This window comes from Dendrobates tinctorius, unplaced genomic scaffold (genome assembly GCF_039654945.1).
Source record: "Dendrobates tinctorius isolate UK_male_01 unplaced genomic scaffold, ASM3965494v1 ptg000183l, whole genome shotgun sequence".
Taxonomy (NCBI): Eukaryota; Metazoa; Chordata; class Amphibia; order Anura; family Dendrobatidae; genus Dendrobates; species Dendrobates tinctorius.
In genome coordinates, this window is record NW_027361850.1 from 6,638,879 (window position 1) to 6,658,604 (window position 19,726).

General features: G+C 48.2%; 1 protein-coding gene across 1 annotated transcript in view; it reads left to right on the forward strand.

The window, feature by feature from the left end:
• Positions 1-19,726, forward strand: part of LCK (LCK proto-oncogene, Src family tyrosine kinase) — a 175,044-nt gene that overhangs the window by 47,716 nt on the left and 107,602 nt on the right. The window contains exon 2 of the mRNA XM_073551982.1: positions 15,660-15,757. Coding sequence (XP_073408083.1) covers positions 15,665-15,757 — 93 coding nt within the window. The 5' untranslated portion in view covers positions 15,660-15,664. The remainder of the gene's footprint in view (positions 1-15,659; positions 15,758-19,726) is intronic.

Below are 19,726 nucleotides of genomic sequence, written 5' to 3' on the forward strand. Positions count from 1 at the left end.
TTCGGGCTGATTTCAGGGAGACGGGTCTGTTGTCACTCTTCTTTCGGGATACCCCCTCAGTACGGTCTTAGTCGGCATTGGCCCCAGAGGAGGGTCATGGATTTTTCCCAGGCTTCTGAGCTGGAGGGGCCTTATGTGACAGCCGAAGTGGAGCAATGTCCCATATAAAGTCCTGAGTGGCTGTATACTGCTCAATCAGTCCTACCACCTGGTCCAGCGTGCACAAGTCCCCTTGTCCCAGCCAATGCTTTATGGCTGCTGGCAGAGCCCTCACCAGCCGGTCGACCACCACCCATTCTACCATCTGGAAAGTATTTAAGGTCTCAGGCTGGAGCCATTTTTCAACCAGCTGCAGCAACTCATTTACATGAAACCTGGCAGGATGAGTCTCCACAAAAGACCACTGGAATACCCATTGAGCCCACACGTATGTATTAACCCCCAGTTGGGTAAGGACCTCCATGCTTCACAGTAGGTATGGTGTTCTTTGGATGCAACTCAGCATTCTGTATTCTCCAAACATGACAAGTTTTGTTTCTACCAAAGAGTTCTACTTTAGTTTCATCAAACCATATGACATTCTCCCAATACTCTTCTGGATAATCCAAAAGCTCTCTAGCAAACTTCAGATGGACCCGGACATGTACTGGCTTAAGCAGGGGGACTCGTCTGGCACTGCAGGATCTGAGTCTCTGGTGGCGTAGTGTGTTACGGATGGTAGCCTTTGTTACGGTGGTCCCAGCTCTATGCAGGTCATTCACTAGGTCCCCCCGTGTGGTTCTGGGATTTTTGCTCACCGTTCTTGTGATCATTTTGACCCCATGGGGTGAGATCTTGTGTGGAGCCTCAGATCGAGGGAGATTATCAGTGGTCTTGTATGTCTTCCATTTTCTTATTATTGCTCCCACAGTTGATTTCATCACACCAAGCTGCTTGCCTATTGCAGATTCAGTTTTCCAAGTCTGGTGCAGGGCTACAATTTTGTTTCTGGTGTCCTTCGACAGCTGTTTGGTCTTCACCATAGTGAAGTTTGGAGTGTGACTGTTTGAGGTGGTGTCTTTTATACTGACAACAAGTTCAAACAGGTGCCATTACTACAGGTAATGAGTGGAAGACAGAGGAGCCTCTTAAAGAAGAAGTTACAGGTCTGTGAGAGCCAGAACTCTTGCATGTTTTTAGGTGACCAAATTTTTATTTTCCACCATAATTTGAAAAATAAATCTTGCCAAATCAGACAAGGTGATTTTCTGGATTTGTTTTCTCATTTTGACTTTCATAGTTGTTGTCTACCTATGATGCCAATTACAGGCCTCTCTAATCATTTTAAGTGGGAGAAATTGCACAATTGGTGACTGACTAAATACTTTTTTTCCCCACTGTAAATAAAGATTATTATTATTATTATTAATATCTTCCTTAAGGCTGACCAAACTTTATACTGAGCCTCCGCAGGGATTGAGGTTGCTGGTGGGGCCACCTCTTGCATAGCCGCGATCTGCTGCAACAAGAGGTTATTTGTCTGCTGCTGTTGCTGGTTAAATATCTTCTGCTGCCGTTGCTGCTGCTCTTGCTGTTGCCGCTGACACTGCAGCTGCTGTTGGTGGTGTTCATGTTGCCGTTGCTGAGCGAGGACCAACTGCTTTAAAAGCTCTTCCATCTTGTCAGCAAGTTTGAGCTGTAGCGTTGCCGGCTTAACTACTGACATGCAGCACGTTTGGGGTATGCCTCAGTTCACACTGCCTGCATTCTCCACCATATGTAGTGCAGCAGGGTTTGTGCAGTGTGACAAACAGGCAGTGACCACTGGAAAGTTCACAGCCAATGTGTTTAATGTCCAAACTCCAACAGTGCACAGCTCGTGGTATCCTCCAGATCGCAGCCAGGAAAACCAAGACAGTCTGTGAGCTGATACCGTGGTCAACTGCACCGCCGTGTATGCTGAGGGTGCCAGTCCTTTTGGCTCCGCTTGGCCCTGTGTTGCCTCACACAGGTTGAGCTTTGCAAAGCCTTCTGCTCTGCCTGCTTGCAAAACCAAAACTGACACACCCCACCCCTTTACTGCAGGGTTTCTGCAACAGAACCTGTGACCATAGGCCACATGGAAAGCCTGGAGCCGGGGAAGGACCGCCCCACTACCATCCTGTAGTCCATTTTAAAAATACAAGCCCACGGCAGGTTTTCTTAAATCCGCCTTGGACAAATAGCTTGCCCAAGATCAACACTTCTATTCTGCCTTGCAATCACAGCTATGCCTGTAACTGCAATGCACTCTCCCAGCCTCCATATGCTTTTTTACACATCCTGGAGGACACATAGTGACCCTCGCATATGACTTACAGGATGTAAAATTTGACTAGTAAAACAGATATGCAGCAAAAAAATTGTGTCCTTGAGGCAGTGCTCATCTGTGAGTTTTTCTTTAATTGTAATTGGGTTAAGGAAAAAATAGCAGCAGTGTCAGCACCCTTGAAATCGTTCCATAACGAAGTATTTCTCCCAGAAAAAGATTGCATCAACATATTTTTTGTTATACACATGTTTATTTCTTATGTGTGTATTGAAACAGAAAAAACAGAGAAAAGACAAATTGAACATAATTTCACACAAAACCCCAACAATGGGCCAGACAAAATTGTTGGCACCTTTCCAAAAACATGGGTAAACAACTTTGTTTCACCTGTGGTAAGTAGCAGGTGTGATCAATATGAAAATCACACATAAAACCAGATAAAAAGGCGAGAAATTTACTCAATTTTTGCATTGTGTGTCTGCGGATGCCACACTAAGCATGGAGAACAGAAAAAGGAGAAGTCCATCACCAGAGATCTTGATGCTCCTTTGTCCATGGTCTGCAACAAAATCAGGAAGTTTACAACCCATGGCACTGTAGCTAATCTCCCTGGACATGAATGTCAGAGAAAAATTGATGAAATGTTGCAATGCTTGATAGTCCGGATAGTGGACAAGTAGCCCCAATCAAGCTGCAAAGAAATTCTCACAGGCTCAGTGTGCATCGGTGTCAGCTCAAACCATCCAACAACATTTGAATGAAACACTATGGCAGTAGACCTAGGAGACGTAAAAAATCTAGACTGCAGTTTACCAAAATGTATGCGAGTAAACCATAATCCTTCTGGGAAAGCATCTTGGGCAAAGAGCTTTTTCGTAATGCACATCATTCTATTGTTTACCAAAACCGGATGAGGCCTACAAAGAGAACACAGTACCTACAGTCAAATATGGTGGAGTTTCAAAGATGTTTTGGGGTTGTTTTGCTGCCTATGGACCTGGGTGCCTTGACTGTGTGCAAGGCACCATGAAATCTGAAGATTACCAAAGGATTTTGGGTCACAATGTAGTGCCCAATGTCAAAAAGCTGGATTTGCATCCTAGGCTTTCGGTCTTCCAGCAGGACAATGACCCAAAACATACCTCAAGACGAACTGAAAAATTGATGAGTCAAGATCTAAATCCCATTGAACATCTGTGGAGAAATCTTAACAATTCTGTTGGGAGAAGGCATCTTTGTGCTCCCTCTCCCTTCTTTCGACCAGAGTGGTGAGTATTTTGATGTCCCTGCCAGCACTGTCCTTGATCCCTGTTGCTCTGGTTCTGCGCACACCACACAGGTCTCCTGTCAGCACACATAGTGTGCGCACTCCCGGGTCTTAAAGGGCAGCATATGCACTTTGGAAATACCTCCAGCCAACACCTGGGAGACATGAAGTATTATAAGGCACGCTCCCCAGTGGAGAGTACCTGAGCCTGACCGGTGGTACCTGAAGCCACTACCGCCATACCTGAACCTGCTGTGGCGGTACCTGAACCTGAAGTCTCACTAGCAGTACGTGTTCCTGATGCTGCACCAGCAGTACCTGAGCCTGACACCGCAGCGGCGGTACCTAAATCTTAAGCCGCTCTGGTGGTACCTGAACCTGAAGTCACTCCAGCAGTACCTGAACCTGAAGCCACACTAGTGGTAGTCATACCTTAAGCCGCACCGACACTACCTGAACTTTAAGCAGCACCGGTGGTACTTGAGTCTGAAGCCGCTCCGGCAGTACCTGTGCCTGAAGCAGTACCAGCGGTAACTGAACCTGAAGTGGCTCCTGCAGTACCCGAACCTAGAACGTTCTAGCGTTATTTGAACCAGCACCATTGTCTGTCTTGGTCAGCATTCTAGAGTCCATACTGTCGGAGCCTGTTCAAGTGTCCGAAACCTGTCCCGCCTGTTACTCCGAGTCAGTGTCTGTTCTGCCTGGTGACTCAGAAAATGTTTTATCTGAACAAAGTCCAAATCCTGTCCTGCCAGTGACTCCGAGTCCGTGTCTGTGTCTGCGATCCTGACCCCTGGGGTCAGCAGCTGCAGTAATGGGGACTGGCTAGGAATGGTCCCTGGCTACTACCTGCAACTCAAGCCTAATTCCACCATCAGGTGCTCTAGCGAAAGTAGAAATTAGTCCTACCGGTAATGGTATTTCCAGGAGTCCATCATGACGGCACCACCAGGAGGTTGTCCTTCTTATCCTTGATAGGGACAGGAACACAGAAGAGGTTAAATAGCCTCTCCCCACTAACACCCTTCAGTGATTTTCTAAGTACCACACCAGGATGGATACAACGCAATTTTGTTGAACTTCTTTCTACACATGTTACATCACATATCAGACTGGAAGTCCAAGGGAGGGTATATAAGGGGTGCTGTTATGATGGACTCCTGGAAATACCATTACCGGTAGGACTAATTCCTACTTTCCAGGACGTCCCTACTGACAGCACCACCAGGAGAATTACCAAATTACTCCAACTAGGGTGGGATTACAGCCTGGAGGACTTTCCTCCCAAAGGCTGTTTGATGATTTCCAGAAACATTTAATTTATAATGTTTACAAAAGGTATTAAATTTAGACCAGGTTCTGGCCTTGCATATCTGGTCCATGGATGCTCCCGCGCTCTCTGCCCATAGGCAGAAATGGATCTTAGAGAATGGGCCCTAAGGTTTTCTGGCAGAGTCTCCCCCGCCGACACATATGCTGCACTGATAGTTGACTTCAACCATCTAGCCAGGGTAGCTTTCGATGCCTTCTTCCCTCTGTTTTTGCCTGCCATTTGGATAAGGAGGTTAGAGTCTACTCTCCAGTCTTTTGTGAGCTAAGTATTGAAGGATGGCTCTTTTAACGTCCAAGAGGTGGAGAAAGCGTTCTTTCTCATTGTTGTAATTCTGTCAGAAAGCAGGTAGTACTATTTCTTGACTATGATGGAAATCTGTAACCACTTTGAGAAGAAAGGCCTGATTTAATTTTAAGACGATGCAGTCTTCCTGGATCTTTAAATATGGATGCTCTATAGACAGGGCCTGAATCTCCCCTATGCGTCTAGCAATAGTTATTGCTACTAGGAAGAGGGTTTTGAATGCCACTGATCTTAAGAGGGCCTGCTCTAGTGGTTCATACGGATTCTTGCGTAGCTCATTTAGGACCAAGCTGAGATCCCAAGGTGGTATCGAGCTACGGATTGTGGGTCTCATACGCTGTGTGGCTTTTATGAACCTCATTACCCAGGGATGATTTGCTAGAGGAAAGTCAAAGTATGAACCTAAGGCTGACACTTGTACTTTCAGCGTACTAGGCCTTAGTCCTCTGTCAAAGCCCACCTGGAGAAAGTCGGGAATATGAGGAATATTTGGACCCTGGGTGACTGATACTGGCACTTTACATTGAGAACAGAATGTTTTCCAGATTTTCCGGTATATGGCTGAGGTTACCGGCTTCCTACTATTCTGCATAGTAGATATTACTGGGTCGGAGAGTCTATTTGATTTCAGGATCTCTGCCTCAGGATCCAGGCCGATAGTTGTAGCATTTCTGGTCTCTGATGTACTAGGGGTCCTTGAGTTAAAAGGTCCCGTCTCGCTGGTAGTAGTATCGGATCTTCCCGTGCCATCCATTTTAGTAGGGAGAACCAGCTTCTTTTGGGCCAGTAAGGAACAATCAATATTATTGATGCTCTGCTTTCCTGGATCTTTCTTAAGACCCTTGGTATAAGAGGGAGTGGCGGGAAGGCGTAAGCGAGCTCCATGTTCCATTCCTGAGCCAAAGCATCTACTCCTATTGAGTTGTCTGCCAGGTTGAGAGAAAAGAATTTCTTTGTTTTTGAATTTTTCTTTGTGGCGCATAAATCGATCTCTGGTGTCCCCCAGTGTTGGGATAGATGTCTGAAGACTTCTTCGCTTAGTGACCATTCTGAAGGTTGGACCTTCTCTCTGCTCAGGAAGTCCGCTACCTGATTTTTGGATCCCTTCAGGTGGACTGCCGTAATTGATGCTATTGTCTGTTCTGCCCAGCAAAAGATTTTGTGTGCTAGGTCCTGTAGGTGAAGGTGTCTGGGGCCTCCTTGATGTTGAAGGAAGGCAACCGTAGTTGAGTTGTCCGAGAAAAGCTTGACATTCTGACCCCTCAGTTCTTTTTGGCATGTCTTTAGTGCCTCTCAGACCTCTCTGAGCTCTCTGTAATTCGAGGACCAGTTGCGTATTGATGGGCCCCATGCCCCTTGGAGGTATCGACCTTCCATGTGAGCCCCCCAGCCTCTGAGACTGGAGTCGGTAGTGATGTATGTACATGGCAACAGTCTCCAGGATCTTCCTTTTCCAAGGTTTTGTGTGTTCATCCACAAGGATATGGACTACTTTCCTTCCTCGGAGAGTCTCATGTTTGTGTGCAGTGATGCTTCTCTGCCGTTCCAGGTTGCCAAAACTTCTTTTTGCAAGATCCTTGAATGAAATTGGCTCCACTGTACACTGGATATGCATGAAGTCATGAGACCCAGGACTCTCATGGCCTTCCTTATGGAGACGTACTTGCGTTTCTGGACCTTCTAGACCTCTTGTTTGATTGCCTGCTAATTGTGCAGGGGAAGAAAAGAACATTCTTTTCCCGAGTTTAGTATGACTCCGAGAAATACTTTCTCTCTTTCTGGCTTTAGATTTGACTTCTTCCAGTTTATTACCCTTCCTAGAATCTGTAGGATTGATATGGTGGATGTAAGGTCCTGCTCCATCTGTTGTGGAGAGTCTGCCATTAGCAGTAGGTCGTCCAGGTACAGTATGATGAGGATATTTCTTTCCCTTAGATGGGCCATGATCTCTGCTATAAGTTTTGTGAAGACCAGGGGTGCAGAGGCAAGTCCGAATGGTAAGCAACGGAACTGGTAGTCTTGTATCCTCCAGTGATCTTTTATCGCGAACCTGAGGAATTTCTGGTGTGATATGTGGATGGGCACGTGGTAGTAGGCACTCTTTAAATCTAGGGTGCTCATGACCGAGTCATTCTTTATTAATGGTATGACTGTTTTCAGATATTCCATCTTGAATCTCTTGTAGGTCACCCACCGATTTAGTGGTTTGAGATTTATTATGGTTCGGTATTCTCCTCCTGGTTTTTTTTATGGATAACAATGTTGAGTAGTGACCCTGGAATCTCTGAGCATTGGGAACCCGGGTTATGGCCCCTACCTCTATTAGGTCTCACACGTCTTTTAACAGTCTTTGGTGGGTCACTTGAGACTCGATCTGGGTTGCGCAGTATCTCCTGGGCGGTCGCTCGGTGAACTCGATTATGTAACCTTCTACGTCCGTATTCCGAATCCACAGGTTTTGGGTAATATCCTCCCTCCTATCTTCCTGGCATCATTCTCTGTTAGGTCTTGCCTTCTGCTCTTGAGTAGAACTTCTCCATCTTCCTCCTTTTGTGTAGCTCCACCTACCGGACTTTCCCTTTCCCTTATAGTCCTGTCTGGGATGGGAGAGGGTCCTCCGAAAAAAAAGGCATTCTTTTAGTCCTTTCCTCCGAAAAGCCCTTCTTTTTGTCGCAAGCTTTCTCGAGTAGCTCGTCCAATACGGGCCCGAAAACGTGGAGTCCTGAGAAGGGTATAGAGCACAGTTTGTTTTTCAACTGAGTGTCTCCTGTCCAAGATCTCAGCCACAGTGCTAGTCTTGCTGCATTAGACAGGGCATTATTTATTGCGGCAAAACGGACTGATTCCGCCGAGGCGTCCGCCATGAAGTCGGTAGCTGTCACGCTCGCACCTTGGCTGATTGGCGCGAGCCAGAGGGTTTTGGCCCCACTGTGCCACAAACCAGACTACCCTGGAAGGGGCGTGACTAAGACAGCTGCCTTGGTCTTCTCTGGTGCCTCCAATGTTGAGGTCAGGTTGTGCGGCAGGCAGCTGCCAGGTGCCACTCCAGGGTGGTGTCTGACTGTGACTGCTGATCCCACTCGGGGACAGGACACTTGATCAGGTGCGAGTGACATGCACGCACGGCTAAGACACAGGGTAGGCGGGCACGGCTTGAGACACAGGACAGGCAGGCACGGCTTGAGACACAGGACAGGCGGGCACGGCTTGAGACACAGGACAGGCAGGCACGGCTTGAGACACAGGACAGGCTGGCACAGACGAGACACAGGGAAGGCTGGCACAGACGAGACACAGGGCAGTCTGGCGTGGTACGAGAAGGAAGAGGTAGGGGCCTGTTCACACAGCAGGTGCAGGTACCGGTATAGGCAGGAACTAGTGGAGTATGTTGGAACAGGTTAGGAACTGAGCCGCAGGAGTGCGGAGTAGGTGGAACCGCAGGAGTGCAGAGCAGGCGGAGCCGCAAGGGTGCAGAGCAGGAGGAGCCGCAAGGGTGCAGAGCAGGTGGAGCCGCAAGGGTGCAGAGCAGGCGAAGCCACAAGGGTACAGAGCACAAACAGGGAGGACACAAGGAAAGACACAGCAAGGAAAGAAGCCACAGACAAGATGACAAAGGTAGGCCAGAGTTCAGACAGGGAGACAGCATGAGACAAGGTACAGGTCCAGGAAATGCTGCCTCCTGGAGGGCGGGAGGTTAGGTATAAGACAAAGCTAGGACGGAGACACAGAGACCAGGATATTCTACCTCCTGGCGGGCAGACAGAGAATACTAAGCAAGGCTAGGAGTATTCCTCCAGAGAAGGAGGAGATACACAGGAGAGGACCTGGCAGGCTCAGTAGCAAGATACTAACTGAGTTTAGACATTGCACAGGCAATGTTCCAGTGGATGGGGCAGGCCCAAATAGTAGAGGGCTCTAGGTAATTGGTCAGAGACACATTAGCCAGGTGCACCCTGACTCCATAAGATGCAGAGAGTTCAGGCACCGCCCCCCTATACACACAGTCAGGAAACATGAAGAGAGAAAGCAGGAGACAAGAGGCATAGCGCATGGAGCTGGCAGCAGACAGAAATCACTGCATGACCTGGAGCAGTGAGTAAGTTGGTGTGCGGGGGGATGGGAGGCCATGCAGTGATGCCAACAGGGTTGTTACAGTAGCCATTCTCATGAGAGGCACTGATTTTAGGATCTCCTCTCTGGGGGTTTTATCCCTAATTTGGTCTTCTAGCTCGCTCACCCATAAGCTCATTGATCTGGCTACCGAGGTGGCTGCTATGTTAGCCTTCATAACGGCTGCTGATGCTTCCCAGGCTTTCTTGAGGAGGTCCTCTGATCTCTTATCCATCGGATCTTTCAGGCCGGGCGAATCCTCAAAGGGGATAGCCGTTTTCTTCGACACTCTGGCTACAGGTATGTCGATCTTCGGAACTGTCTCCCACACTTTTGTCTCTTCTGGATCAAAAGGAAGACGGTACCTGAAGTCCTTTGGGACTATCAGTTTCTTCCCCGATTCTTCCCATTCTTCCAATAACATCGCAGTTATATGTTTATTAATCGGAAATACTGTATTTCTGCGGGCTCTTAGCCCTCCGAACATCTTATCTTGGGTTGTTCGTGGTTCTGAAGAATCTTCTACATTCATTGTATTTCGGACCACCTGTAGGAGTGTGTCAGTGTCTTCCATGGAAAAAAGGTATCTCTTCCTTTCTTTTGGACGAGCTGCCGAGGAATATTCGCCGGGAGTCAGGATAGGAGTAGTCTGATACCTCTCCTTACTCAGAACTCTGTTCCAGCTCCCATCTGGGCCTCTTAGGACGTGGGGACTGTGATGGTACAAGTGCTGCGACTGTGGACTGCACCTCTTCTCGGATCATAGATTTTATATTGTCCAGGAGAGAGGACTGCTCCTGTTTGAGGAGTCCTGATAGGCAGTCCTCACATAATTTTTTTGCATGTCCAGAAGCTGGAAGCTGGAGAAGCTGGCTGAGCATAGGGGGCATTTATTAGTTTTCTTCCTGGTGGCCGAGGTGGATTGCATAGGTGCTTCATTTGCCTGCAAAAAATATATAGGAGAGAGGGTCCTGTGTGTCTGTGTATGGAAACCTGTAAGGGACCCTACTAACCCCTTTACTCACATAGTCCGGAGCTGGCTCTAGGGATTGGACGTCTGAACGGCTACCACTTTCCATCTTTACTGAGTCAGTGTGCTGTCCGTCAGTGTGTCTTAAGTAGTCGCATTATCCAGCTTCAAGGCATCTGATTCGTCCTCCTTCCGAGCCCAGCTGCTGCTGCTGATGTGGCTGCCCTGCTGCGCATGCTCCCGGTGCACCAATCTGCACGGGTCTGAATCCCCACCTTTCCCGACGCCCCTCCATGCATGGGACACCGGAATCCATGTGACGCCGCCCTCGGTGGGATCCCTGTTTGCCCGGGACCGCGTCGCGCTGGACGCCGCCATGCTGGCCCCACCCCCGGAAGTCATCACCGGCACGCCCCTCGATGACGCAGTGTGCCGTAAACCAGGGCACGAGGCGCCGGCGTCCTGCAGCCTGGAGCAGCAGCTGCTGCGGCGCAGAGCCCTCTGAGGGGATGTGACCCGATGGGGAGCAACCAGCTGTCATGTCGGACGCTGTTCACACCACAGCGTCCGGCAGGCAGCGGTAGTTCCATCTCCGTCCACTATAGCCTCAGTGGCGCCGGCTTGATTTTACTCAGGTTATCTGGGGTTAATCTAGCTGGAAATCAGGTGGGATGTTTGGTCACGCCCACGGTCTTTAAATAGTCGTGCTGGCCTGTGGGCGTCGCCGATTATAGCTTGTGTTTTGTGCCAAGTGGTTCCGGTCTGGAGTGGAGGTGTTGGAGAGAGAAATTCATAGCTGGTGTCGTATGATCCGTTGTTACCTTTTCGCCTTCCTATATTTGTGCTTTGTTTTGCCCTATTCACATTATAGTATTGTCCTGTGTGGTTGCGGCGCGGTGTGGTTTGAGTTCTCCCTGTCTGTCATTACTGTGTGGGTTTTGGTGGTTTGACAACTCACTGGGTGGAGGGTGGAGGGTTCAGCTTAGGGCTGAGCAGGAGATAAGGAGAGGCTGGAGGCTCAGGCATTTGCACCTTTAGCAAAAACCCTGGGTTGAGGGTCAGACAGGGTTTTCCCTAGTTTGAGGGACTCCGCAGGGGCCCGGGTTTTGTCAGCCTCCTTCGACCTAAGCCTCGCATAACATTATAATCGGCCACGCCCACAGGCCAGCACGACTATTTAAAGACCGTGGGCGTGACCAAACATCCCACCTGATTTCCAGCTAGATTAACCCCAGATAACCTGAGTAAAATCAAGCCGGCGCCACTGAGGCTATAGTGGACGGAGATGGAACTACCACTGTCATGTCGGACGCTGTTCACACCACAGCGTCCGGCAGGCAGCGGTAGTTCCATCTCCGTCCACTATAGCCTCAGTGGCGCCGGCTTGATTTTACTCAGGTTATCTGGGGTTAATCTAGCTGGAAATCAGGTGGGATGTTTGGTCACGCCCACGGTCTTTAAATAGTCGTGCTGGCCTGTGGGCGTGGCCGATTATAATGTTATGCGAGGCTTAGGTCGAAGGAGGCTGACAAAACCCGGGCCCCTGCGGAGTCCCTCAAACTAGGGAAAACCCTGTCTGACCCTCAACCCAGGGTTTTTGCTAAAGGTGCAAATGCCTGAGCCTCCAGCCTCTCCTTATCTCCTGCTCAGCCCTAAGCTGAACCCTCCACCCTCCACCCAGTGAGTTGTCAAACCACCAAAACCCACACAGTAATGACAGACAGGGAGAACTCAAACCACACCGCGCCGCAACCACACAGGACAATACTATAATGTGAATAGGGCAAAACAAAGCACAAATATAGGAAGGCGAAAAGGTAACAACGGATCATACGACACCAGCTATGAATTTCTCTCTCCAACACCTCCACTCCAGACCGGAACCACTTGGCACAAAACACAAGCTATAATCGGCGACGCCCACAGGCCAGCACGACTATTTAAAGACCGTGGGCGTGACCAAACATCCCACCTGATTTCCAGCTAGATTAACCCCAGATAACCTGAGTAAAATCAAGCCGGCGCCACTGAGGCTATAGTGGACGGAGATGGAACTACCGCTGCCTGCCGGACGCTGTGGTGTGAACAGCGTCCGACATGACAGTACCCCGTCTTCTACGAGGGACCCCAGGGCCCTCAAGACTCATAGGACCCGGCTTGTCCGGATGACGGCGGTGAAAGGAACTGACCAGCCGCTCCGCATGTATGTCTGAGGCTGGAACCCAAGACCTCTCCTCCGGACCATACCCCCCGCCAGTGCACCAAATACTGAAGAGTACGGCCAGACAGGGAGAACTCAAACCACACCGCGCCGCAACCACACAGGACAATACTATAATGTGAATAGGGCAAAACAAAGCACAAATATAGGAAGGCGAAAAGGTAACAACGGATCATACGACACCAGCTATGAATTTCTCTCTCCAACACCTCCACTCCAGACCGGAACCACTTGGCACAAAACACAAGCTATAATCGGCGACGCCCACAGGCCAGCACGACTATTTAAAGACCGTGGGCGTGACCAAACATCCCACCTGATTTCCAGCTAGATTAACCCCAGATAACCTGAGTAAAATCAAGCCGGCGCCACTGAGGCTATAGTGGACGGAGATGGAACTACCACTGTCATGTCGGACGCTGTTCACACCACAGCGTCCGGCAGGCAGCGGTAGTTCCATCTCCGTCCACTATAGCCTCAGTGGCGCCGGCTTGATTTTACTCAGGTTATCTGGGGTTAATCTAGCTGGAAATCAGGTGGGATGTTTGGTCACGCCCACGGTCTTTAAATAGTCGTGCTGGCCTGTGGGCGTCGCCGATTATAGCTTGTGTTTTGTGCCAAGTGGTTCCGGTCTGGAGTGGAGGTGTTGGAGAGAGAAATTCATAGCTGGTGTCGTATGATCCGTTGTTACCTTTTCGCCTTCCTATATTTGTGCTTTGTTTTGCCCTATTCACATTATAGTATTGTCCTGTGTGGTTGCGGCGCGGTGTGGTTTGAGTTCTCCCTGTCTGGCCATACTCTTCAGTATTTGGTGCACTGGCGGGGGTATGGTCCGGAGGAGAGGTCTTGGGTTCCAGCCTCAGACATACATGCGGAGCGGCTGGTCAGTTCCTTTCACCGCCGTCATCCGGACAAGCCGGGTCCTATGAGTCTTGAGGGCCCTGGGGTCCCTCGTAGAAGACGGGGTACTGTCATGTCGGACGCTGTTCACACCACAGCGTCCGGCAGGCAGCGGTAGTTCCATCTCCGTCCACTATAGCCTCAGTGGCGCCGGCTTGATTTTACTCAGGTTATCTGGGGTTAATCTAGCTGGAAATCAGGTGGGATGTTTGGTCACGCCCACGGTCTTTAAATAGTCGTGCTGGCCTGTGGGCGTCGCCGATTATAGCTTGTGTTTTGTGCCAAGTGGTTCCGGTCTGGAGTGGAGGTGTTGGAGAGAGAAATTCATAGCTGGTGTCGTATGATCCGTTGTTACCTTTTCGCCTTCCTATATTTGTGCTTTGTTTTGCCCTATTCACATTATAGTATTGTCCTGTGTGGTTGCGGCGCGGTGTGGTTTGAGTTCTCCCTGTCTGTCATTACTGTGTGGGTTTTGGTGGTTTGACAACTCACTGGGTGGAGGGTGGAGGGTTCAGCTTAGGGCTGAGCAGGAGATAAGGAGAGGCTGGAGGCTCAGGCATTTGCACCTTTAGCAAAAACCCTGGGTTGAGGGTCAGACAGGGTTTTCCCTAGTTTGAGGGACTCCGCAGGGGCCCGGGTTTTGTCAGCCTCCTTCGACCTAAGCCTCGCATAACACCAGCTCGACCCCAGCAGTATCAGCGCTGCTGCGGAGGGGATCCATTCTGCCTCCTCCGCCGGGGAACCCTCTGGAGAGGGCACCGCTTGTCCCGGGAGCTGCTGCTACACCGGGTCCCGAAGCTTCCACGCCGGCCTAACGAGTACTCCATGCACTGCTGCGCTCCTCCGTGTCTGTCCCTGATAGGGACAGGAAAAACACTGAAGGGTGTTAGTGGGGAGGGGCTATTTAACCTCTTCTGTGTTCCTGTCCCTATCAAGGATAAGAAGGACAACCTCCTGGTGGTGCTGTCAGGATGGACATCCTGGAACACCAGGTAGCCAATTACAGTAGCTGCGAATCTCCTGGGTAAGCCCTGCCTGTGTCACAGTGGGTCCGCGATCCACGTGTGTGACAAGAAGCGATTGATTGCAGTTATTTATTCCAAAGGTTGTGCAACCAAATATTAAGTAGAGGGTGACAACAATTTTGTCTGGCCCATTTTTGGGGTTTTGTGTGAAACTATGTCCAATTTGCCTTTTTTCAGTTTTTCCCTGTTGTTCTAAAGCACAAAGGAAATAAACGTGTATAACAAAACGTGTAATTGCAATAATTTTCTGGGAGAAATACCGTACTTCATTTGCTGCGACAATTTCAAGGGTGCCAACACTTTCGGCCATGCCTGTATATAAATCCAAATAGCTAGCAGTGTGACTACTACCACATGCAGTTAGATGTGTATCGAATAATTATGTGTGAGTAACATTTTCTGATCCGGCTCTAAAACCAATTTAGTGCAAAAACTGATATGTTAGATCAATAGAAATGATCCCGTACAAAACTACGTGATAGGCTGGCGCACCAGTTTTCTTTGAATATTTTTGGACGCCACTACAGAGAATATTAAGCTGCTAGATAAGTGGAAATCATTGATCTTTGAAAGTGTTTGTTTCATTTGTAAACTTTATATTAAAGCATACCAACAAGAACACCTCTGCTGAGGTCACAAAATGATATATCCAAAGGGAATTCGTAGTTATATTCCGCGCTACCGCTGAGACAAATTCCAGAATGCTGTACGATTGCAGTGGTTTTATTCAACACGTTTCAGGGGTCTCATGCCCCCTTCATCAGGAAATACCACACAGTACATGCAGGCATCACAGATATCATGATGTCATATGATGCCTGTATGTACTGTGTGGTATTTCCTGATGAAGGGGGCATGAGACCCCTGAAACGCGTTAAATAAAACCACTGCAATCGTACAGCATTCTCCTGGAATTTGTCTCAGCGGCAGCGCGGAATATAACTATGAATTCCCTTTGGATATATCATTTCTTCTGGTCACTAAGGACCTGTGGATCTGCAGCAGCCGCTACCTACATGCTTCTTATCTCATTGTAACCAGGTGAGCAAATTTCATGATATACTCTATCCTTTGTAACGTGGATAAGACACTATTACGCTTTTTGTCTCCCCCCTTTTTTTGCAATAGAGGTCACAAATTGTTAATGTTTAAGCACAGGTAAGTTGTAAGCACACTACCAAACACTCACTTTATACTGTACAGTTACTTTTTTAACTTGGTAAGGTCTTTGTGTCTACAGGTACAATGGGGTGTGGGTGCAGCTCTGATTACGATGAGGACTGGATGGAAAACTTTGATGTGTGCGAAAACTGCCATCTACCCCGAGAGAAAAACCAGGTCAGTATATACATAATAAACAGATGGCTGCTGACAACTGCAAATGCTAAAATTTAAAAACTAAAATTAGTTTTGCACTTAAACCTGTTAATTCATATTTTAGTCATATAAAAGGATTTCTTACAAATACAACTCCTTTTTTTATTTTTTACTTTGTTAAGCTAACCTTTCATGGGGGGGGGGTCACCTGCGCAATGCAAAGGGAAGCTGCTAAGTAAGGGTTCATTTACAATATCTCACAAAAGTGAGTATACCCTTTATATTCTTTTTATTTATTTTTTTTATATTTTTTCTTGGAAAAACACTGAAGATATGACACTTTGATTCAATTCATACAATGTAAAGTAGTCAGAGTCTAGCTTTTATAACAGTGTAAATTCGGTGTGCTTGCTAAATAACTCAACACACTAATGTCTAAACCGCTGGTAACAAAAGTGAGTACACCCCTAAGTGAAAATGGCCAAATTGAGCCCAATGTATCAATATTTTGTGTGGCCACCATTATTCTCACTGCACTGACTGCATTGGCTTAACTCTCTTGGGCAAAAAGTCCATTAGAGCTTCACAAGTTGCCACTGAAATCCTCTTCCACTCCTCCACGACGCAATCACGAAGTTGGTGGATGTTAGAGACCTTGCGTGTCTCCACCTTCCGTTTAGGTCTGGAGACATGCTTGGCCCATCCAGCACCTTTACCCTCGGTTTCTTTAGCAAGGCAGTGGTCGTCTTGGAGGTGTGTTTGGGGTCGTTATCATGTTGGAATGCTGCCCTGAGACACAAATTCCGAATGGAGGGGATTATCCTTTCTTCTGTATGTCACAGTACATGTTGGCATTTATGGTTCCCTTAATGAACTTGAGCTAACCATAGCCTGCACCATTCATGCAGCCCCAAACCATGACACTACCACCACCATGCTTGAATGTAGACAAGACACACTTGTCTTTGTACTCCTCACCTGGTTGCCACCACACACACTTAACAACATCTAAGATAAGATAATCCTTTAATCGTCCCACCATGGGGAAATTCAGAACCTGAACCAAAACCTGAATCTGAACCAAATAAGTTTATCTTGGTCCCATCAGACCACAGAACATGGTCCCAGTATCGATGTCCTTAGTCTGCTTGTCTTCAGGAAAGTGTTTGCAGACAGTTCTTTCTTGTACATCATGTCTGAACTAATCTCCCCATATCTTCCCTCACGTAATCTCCGGTCCTCCCAAGACATCCTTCTCTCTGCCACACTTATTCCCTCCTCACCTAATCACCTCCAAGACTTCTCCTGAATATCCCCCATCCTCTGGAATTTTGTTCCCCAACATGTCCGACTATCAACCACATTCGGATCCTTCAGATGGAACCTGAAAACCCACCTCTTCAAGAAAACTTATTGCCTGCAATGACCCCACTGCCTCCTCACCACTACCGGAGCTACCGCCTCACCAACACCGGAGCTGCTGCAACCCCTCAACCTACTGTCTCCTTCCTCACCATCCTGTAGCAGGGTGCTCTCCCCTTTGTATCAGTCTGTTATTGTTAGTTTGTTTACTGTAAGTGATATCTGTAATTTGCATGTAACCCCTTCTAATGTACAGCACCCTGGAATCAATGGTGCTATATAAATAAATAATAATAATAAAAATAGACAGGCAGACGTAAAGTGAGCACAGAACGATTAGTCATAGATTGTTCTGTGCACATAGAATGCAACTGATATTGTCAGTACAAGACGATGTGCTGCTAAGAACAATGATCTCTTAAGCAAGCTAAAATATCATTCCTGTGAGAAAGAAAAGTAAGGGTGGCTCACCGTCCCATTAAAAATTCCTTTTATTGAATCACATTAAAATGTGTAGGCAGACGTTTCTCGCTAACTGCACTTCTACAGGTCATATGGTGGAAAGGAAGTGATGAGGCTCTTGTGATGGACACCGTATCAGACTCACTACCAGAGACTGTACGCATGTCCAAAGATGTGCTGGGAATCCCGAGAAGTTTCTGCAGTGGAATGTGAACACGGCTGAAAGTGTGGTGCAGGAGGAACAGGTCCTGCAAAACGTTAACAATGGGGGAGTGACTGGGGGCGGAGCTAGGTCCCGAACTCCTAGCAGGGATAGTGGACCCAGCAGAGCGGGGAGAATAGTCAGTAAAGCCGTGGTCAGACCAAAGGGCAACGCAGTAACAAGCGGGTAACACGAATAGAGTGCTAAGAAGCAAGCCGGTAGTCAGAAGTCAGAGAGAGCAACGCAGTACCAGGGGAACAGGCGAACGGGAAGTAAGGGACATAGCCGGGCTAGAACCAAGAGTAACACAGAAAGTGCAGAATCAGCAGACAAATATCAAATGGGAAACAGACCTGGTCATACACAGAGCAATCGTACAGAAGCAGGCAATATACACAGGTATACAAGGGTCAGCTACTCAGCCAGGAATGGACATATCACTGACAACAAGCATAGCACCAGTGCGGTTACCTATAGCCCTCTCCAAACCAAAGAGAGGCCACATAGGATTAACTCTAGAAGGACCGTAACAGAAACTCCAGACAGATCATGACAGCTGTTATGTGGGTAACAAAGAAAACGTCCCCACTCCTAACATCATTATGTAGCAAGGAAATGGCCCTCCACAAATTTAGACAGAAACAGTAAGGGAATATAACAAAGTAATCCATTCAAGCAATATTTAAAATGTAAAACAGCATTATTGCTGCAAAATGATTGACACGACAATTTTGTCATTGAATCTTGTATCACCTTGTGATCGGGTGTGTATAATCCACCTGGCTTCTCTTCTGAGAAGTAATTTAATTTGTGGAGATCTCATCCCTGGACTGGTAATTTAACTTTTTCTAATCCCGCAAAGCGTAAAGCTTCGTGGTTGCCACTGTAGTAGGCAGAGGCGTAGCTAGGGTTTCGGTTCAAGGGGTCGAAACTTCTGAGTGGGCCCCTAACTAGGTAACTTTGATTACAACTCGGTGACGCACCCTAATAGTGGATGTAGGAGATGACTGCGCTGCTACTGAAAATAATCCCTATATAAAGACCAACATTGATATTACCGCAATATGGTCAGTGGTAAATACCAGTCCTACAAAACATATGTGATTACTGCACAGGTATAGTTGGTGTCTTACCGCTGACGTTCTTTCTGATGGAATGGGTCACTTTTCACGTCTTTTCCATCTGGCCCAGACTGACATGACAACTCCTCCAGCCAGGACTCGGCTACAGAGAATACAACAACGACACGTTTCACTTCTCATATTCCGTCCCATCACCATGTATCCCCAACCTGCACAAACCACTCATTCTGCTGATACCCCAATGCTGAGCCGCTGCTGCCGTATGTGTCCCTATTACTGCACCTGATACCCCAATACTGAGCCGCTGCTGCCGTATGTGTTCCTATTACTGCACTTGATACCCCAATACTGAGCTGCTGCTGCCGTATGTGTCCCTATTACTGCACCTGATACCCCAATACTGAGCCGCTGCTGCCGTATGTGTCCCTATTACTGCACCTGATACCCCAATGCTGAGCCGCTGCTGCCGTATGTGTCACTATTACTGCACTTGATACCCCAATATTGAGCCGCTGCTGCTGTATGTGCCCCTATAGCTGCACCTGATACCCCAATACTGAGCCACTGCTGCTGCCGTATGTGTCCCTATTACTGCACTTGATACCCCAATACTAAGCCGCTGCTGCCGTACGTGCCCCTATTACTTCACCTGATACCCCTATACACACACGGCTCTGCTCCACACCCCCTATACACACACGACTCTGCTCCGTACATGCTGTACACATGCGGCTCCGCTCCGTACACCTTGTACACACCTGGCGCCGCTCTGTACACCTTGTACACACACCCCGTAAACACGCGGCTCTGCACCATACACCTCGTACACATACGGCTCAAATCCGTACACCTTGCACACACGGCTCCACTCCGTACACGCCG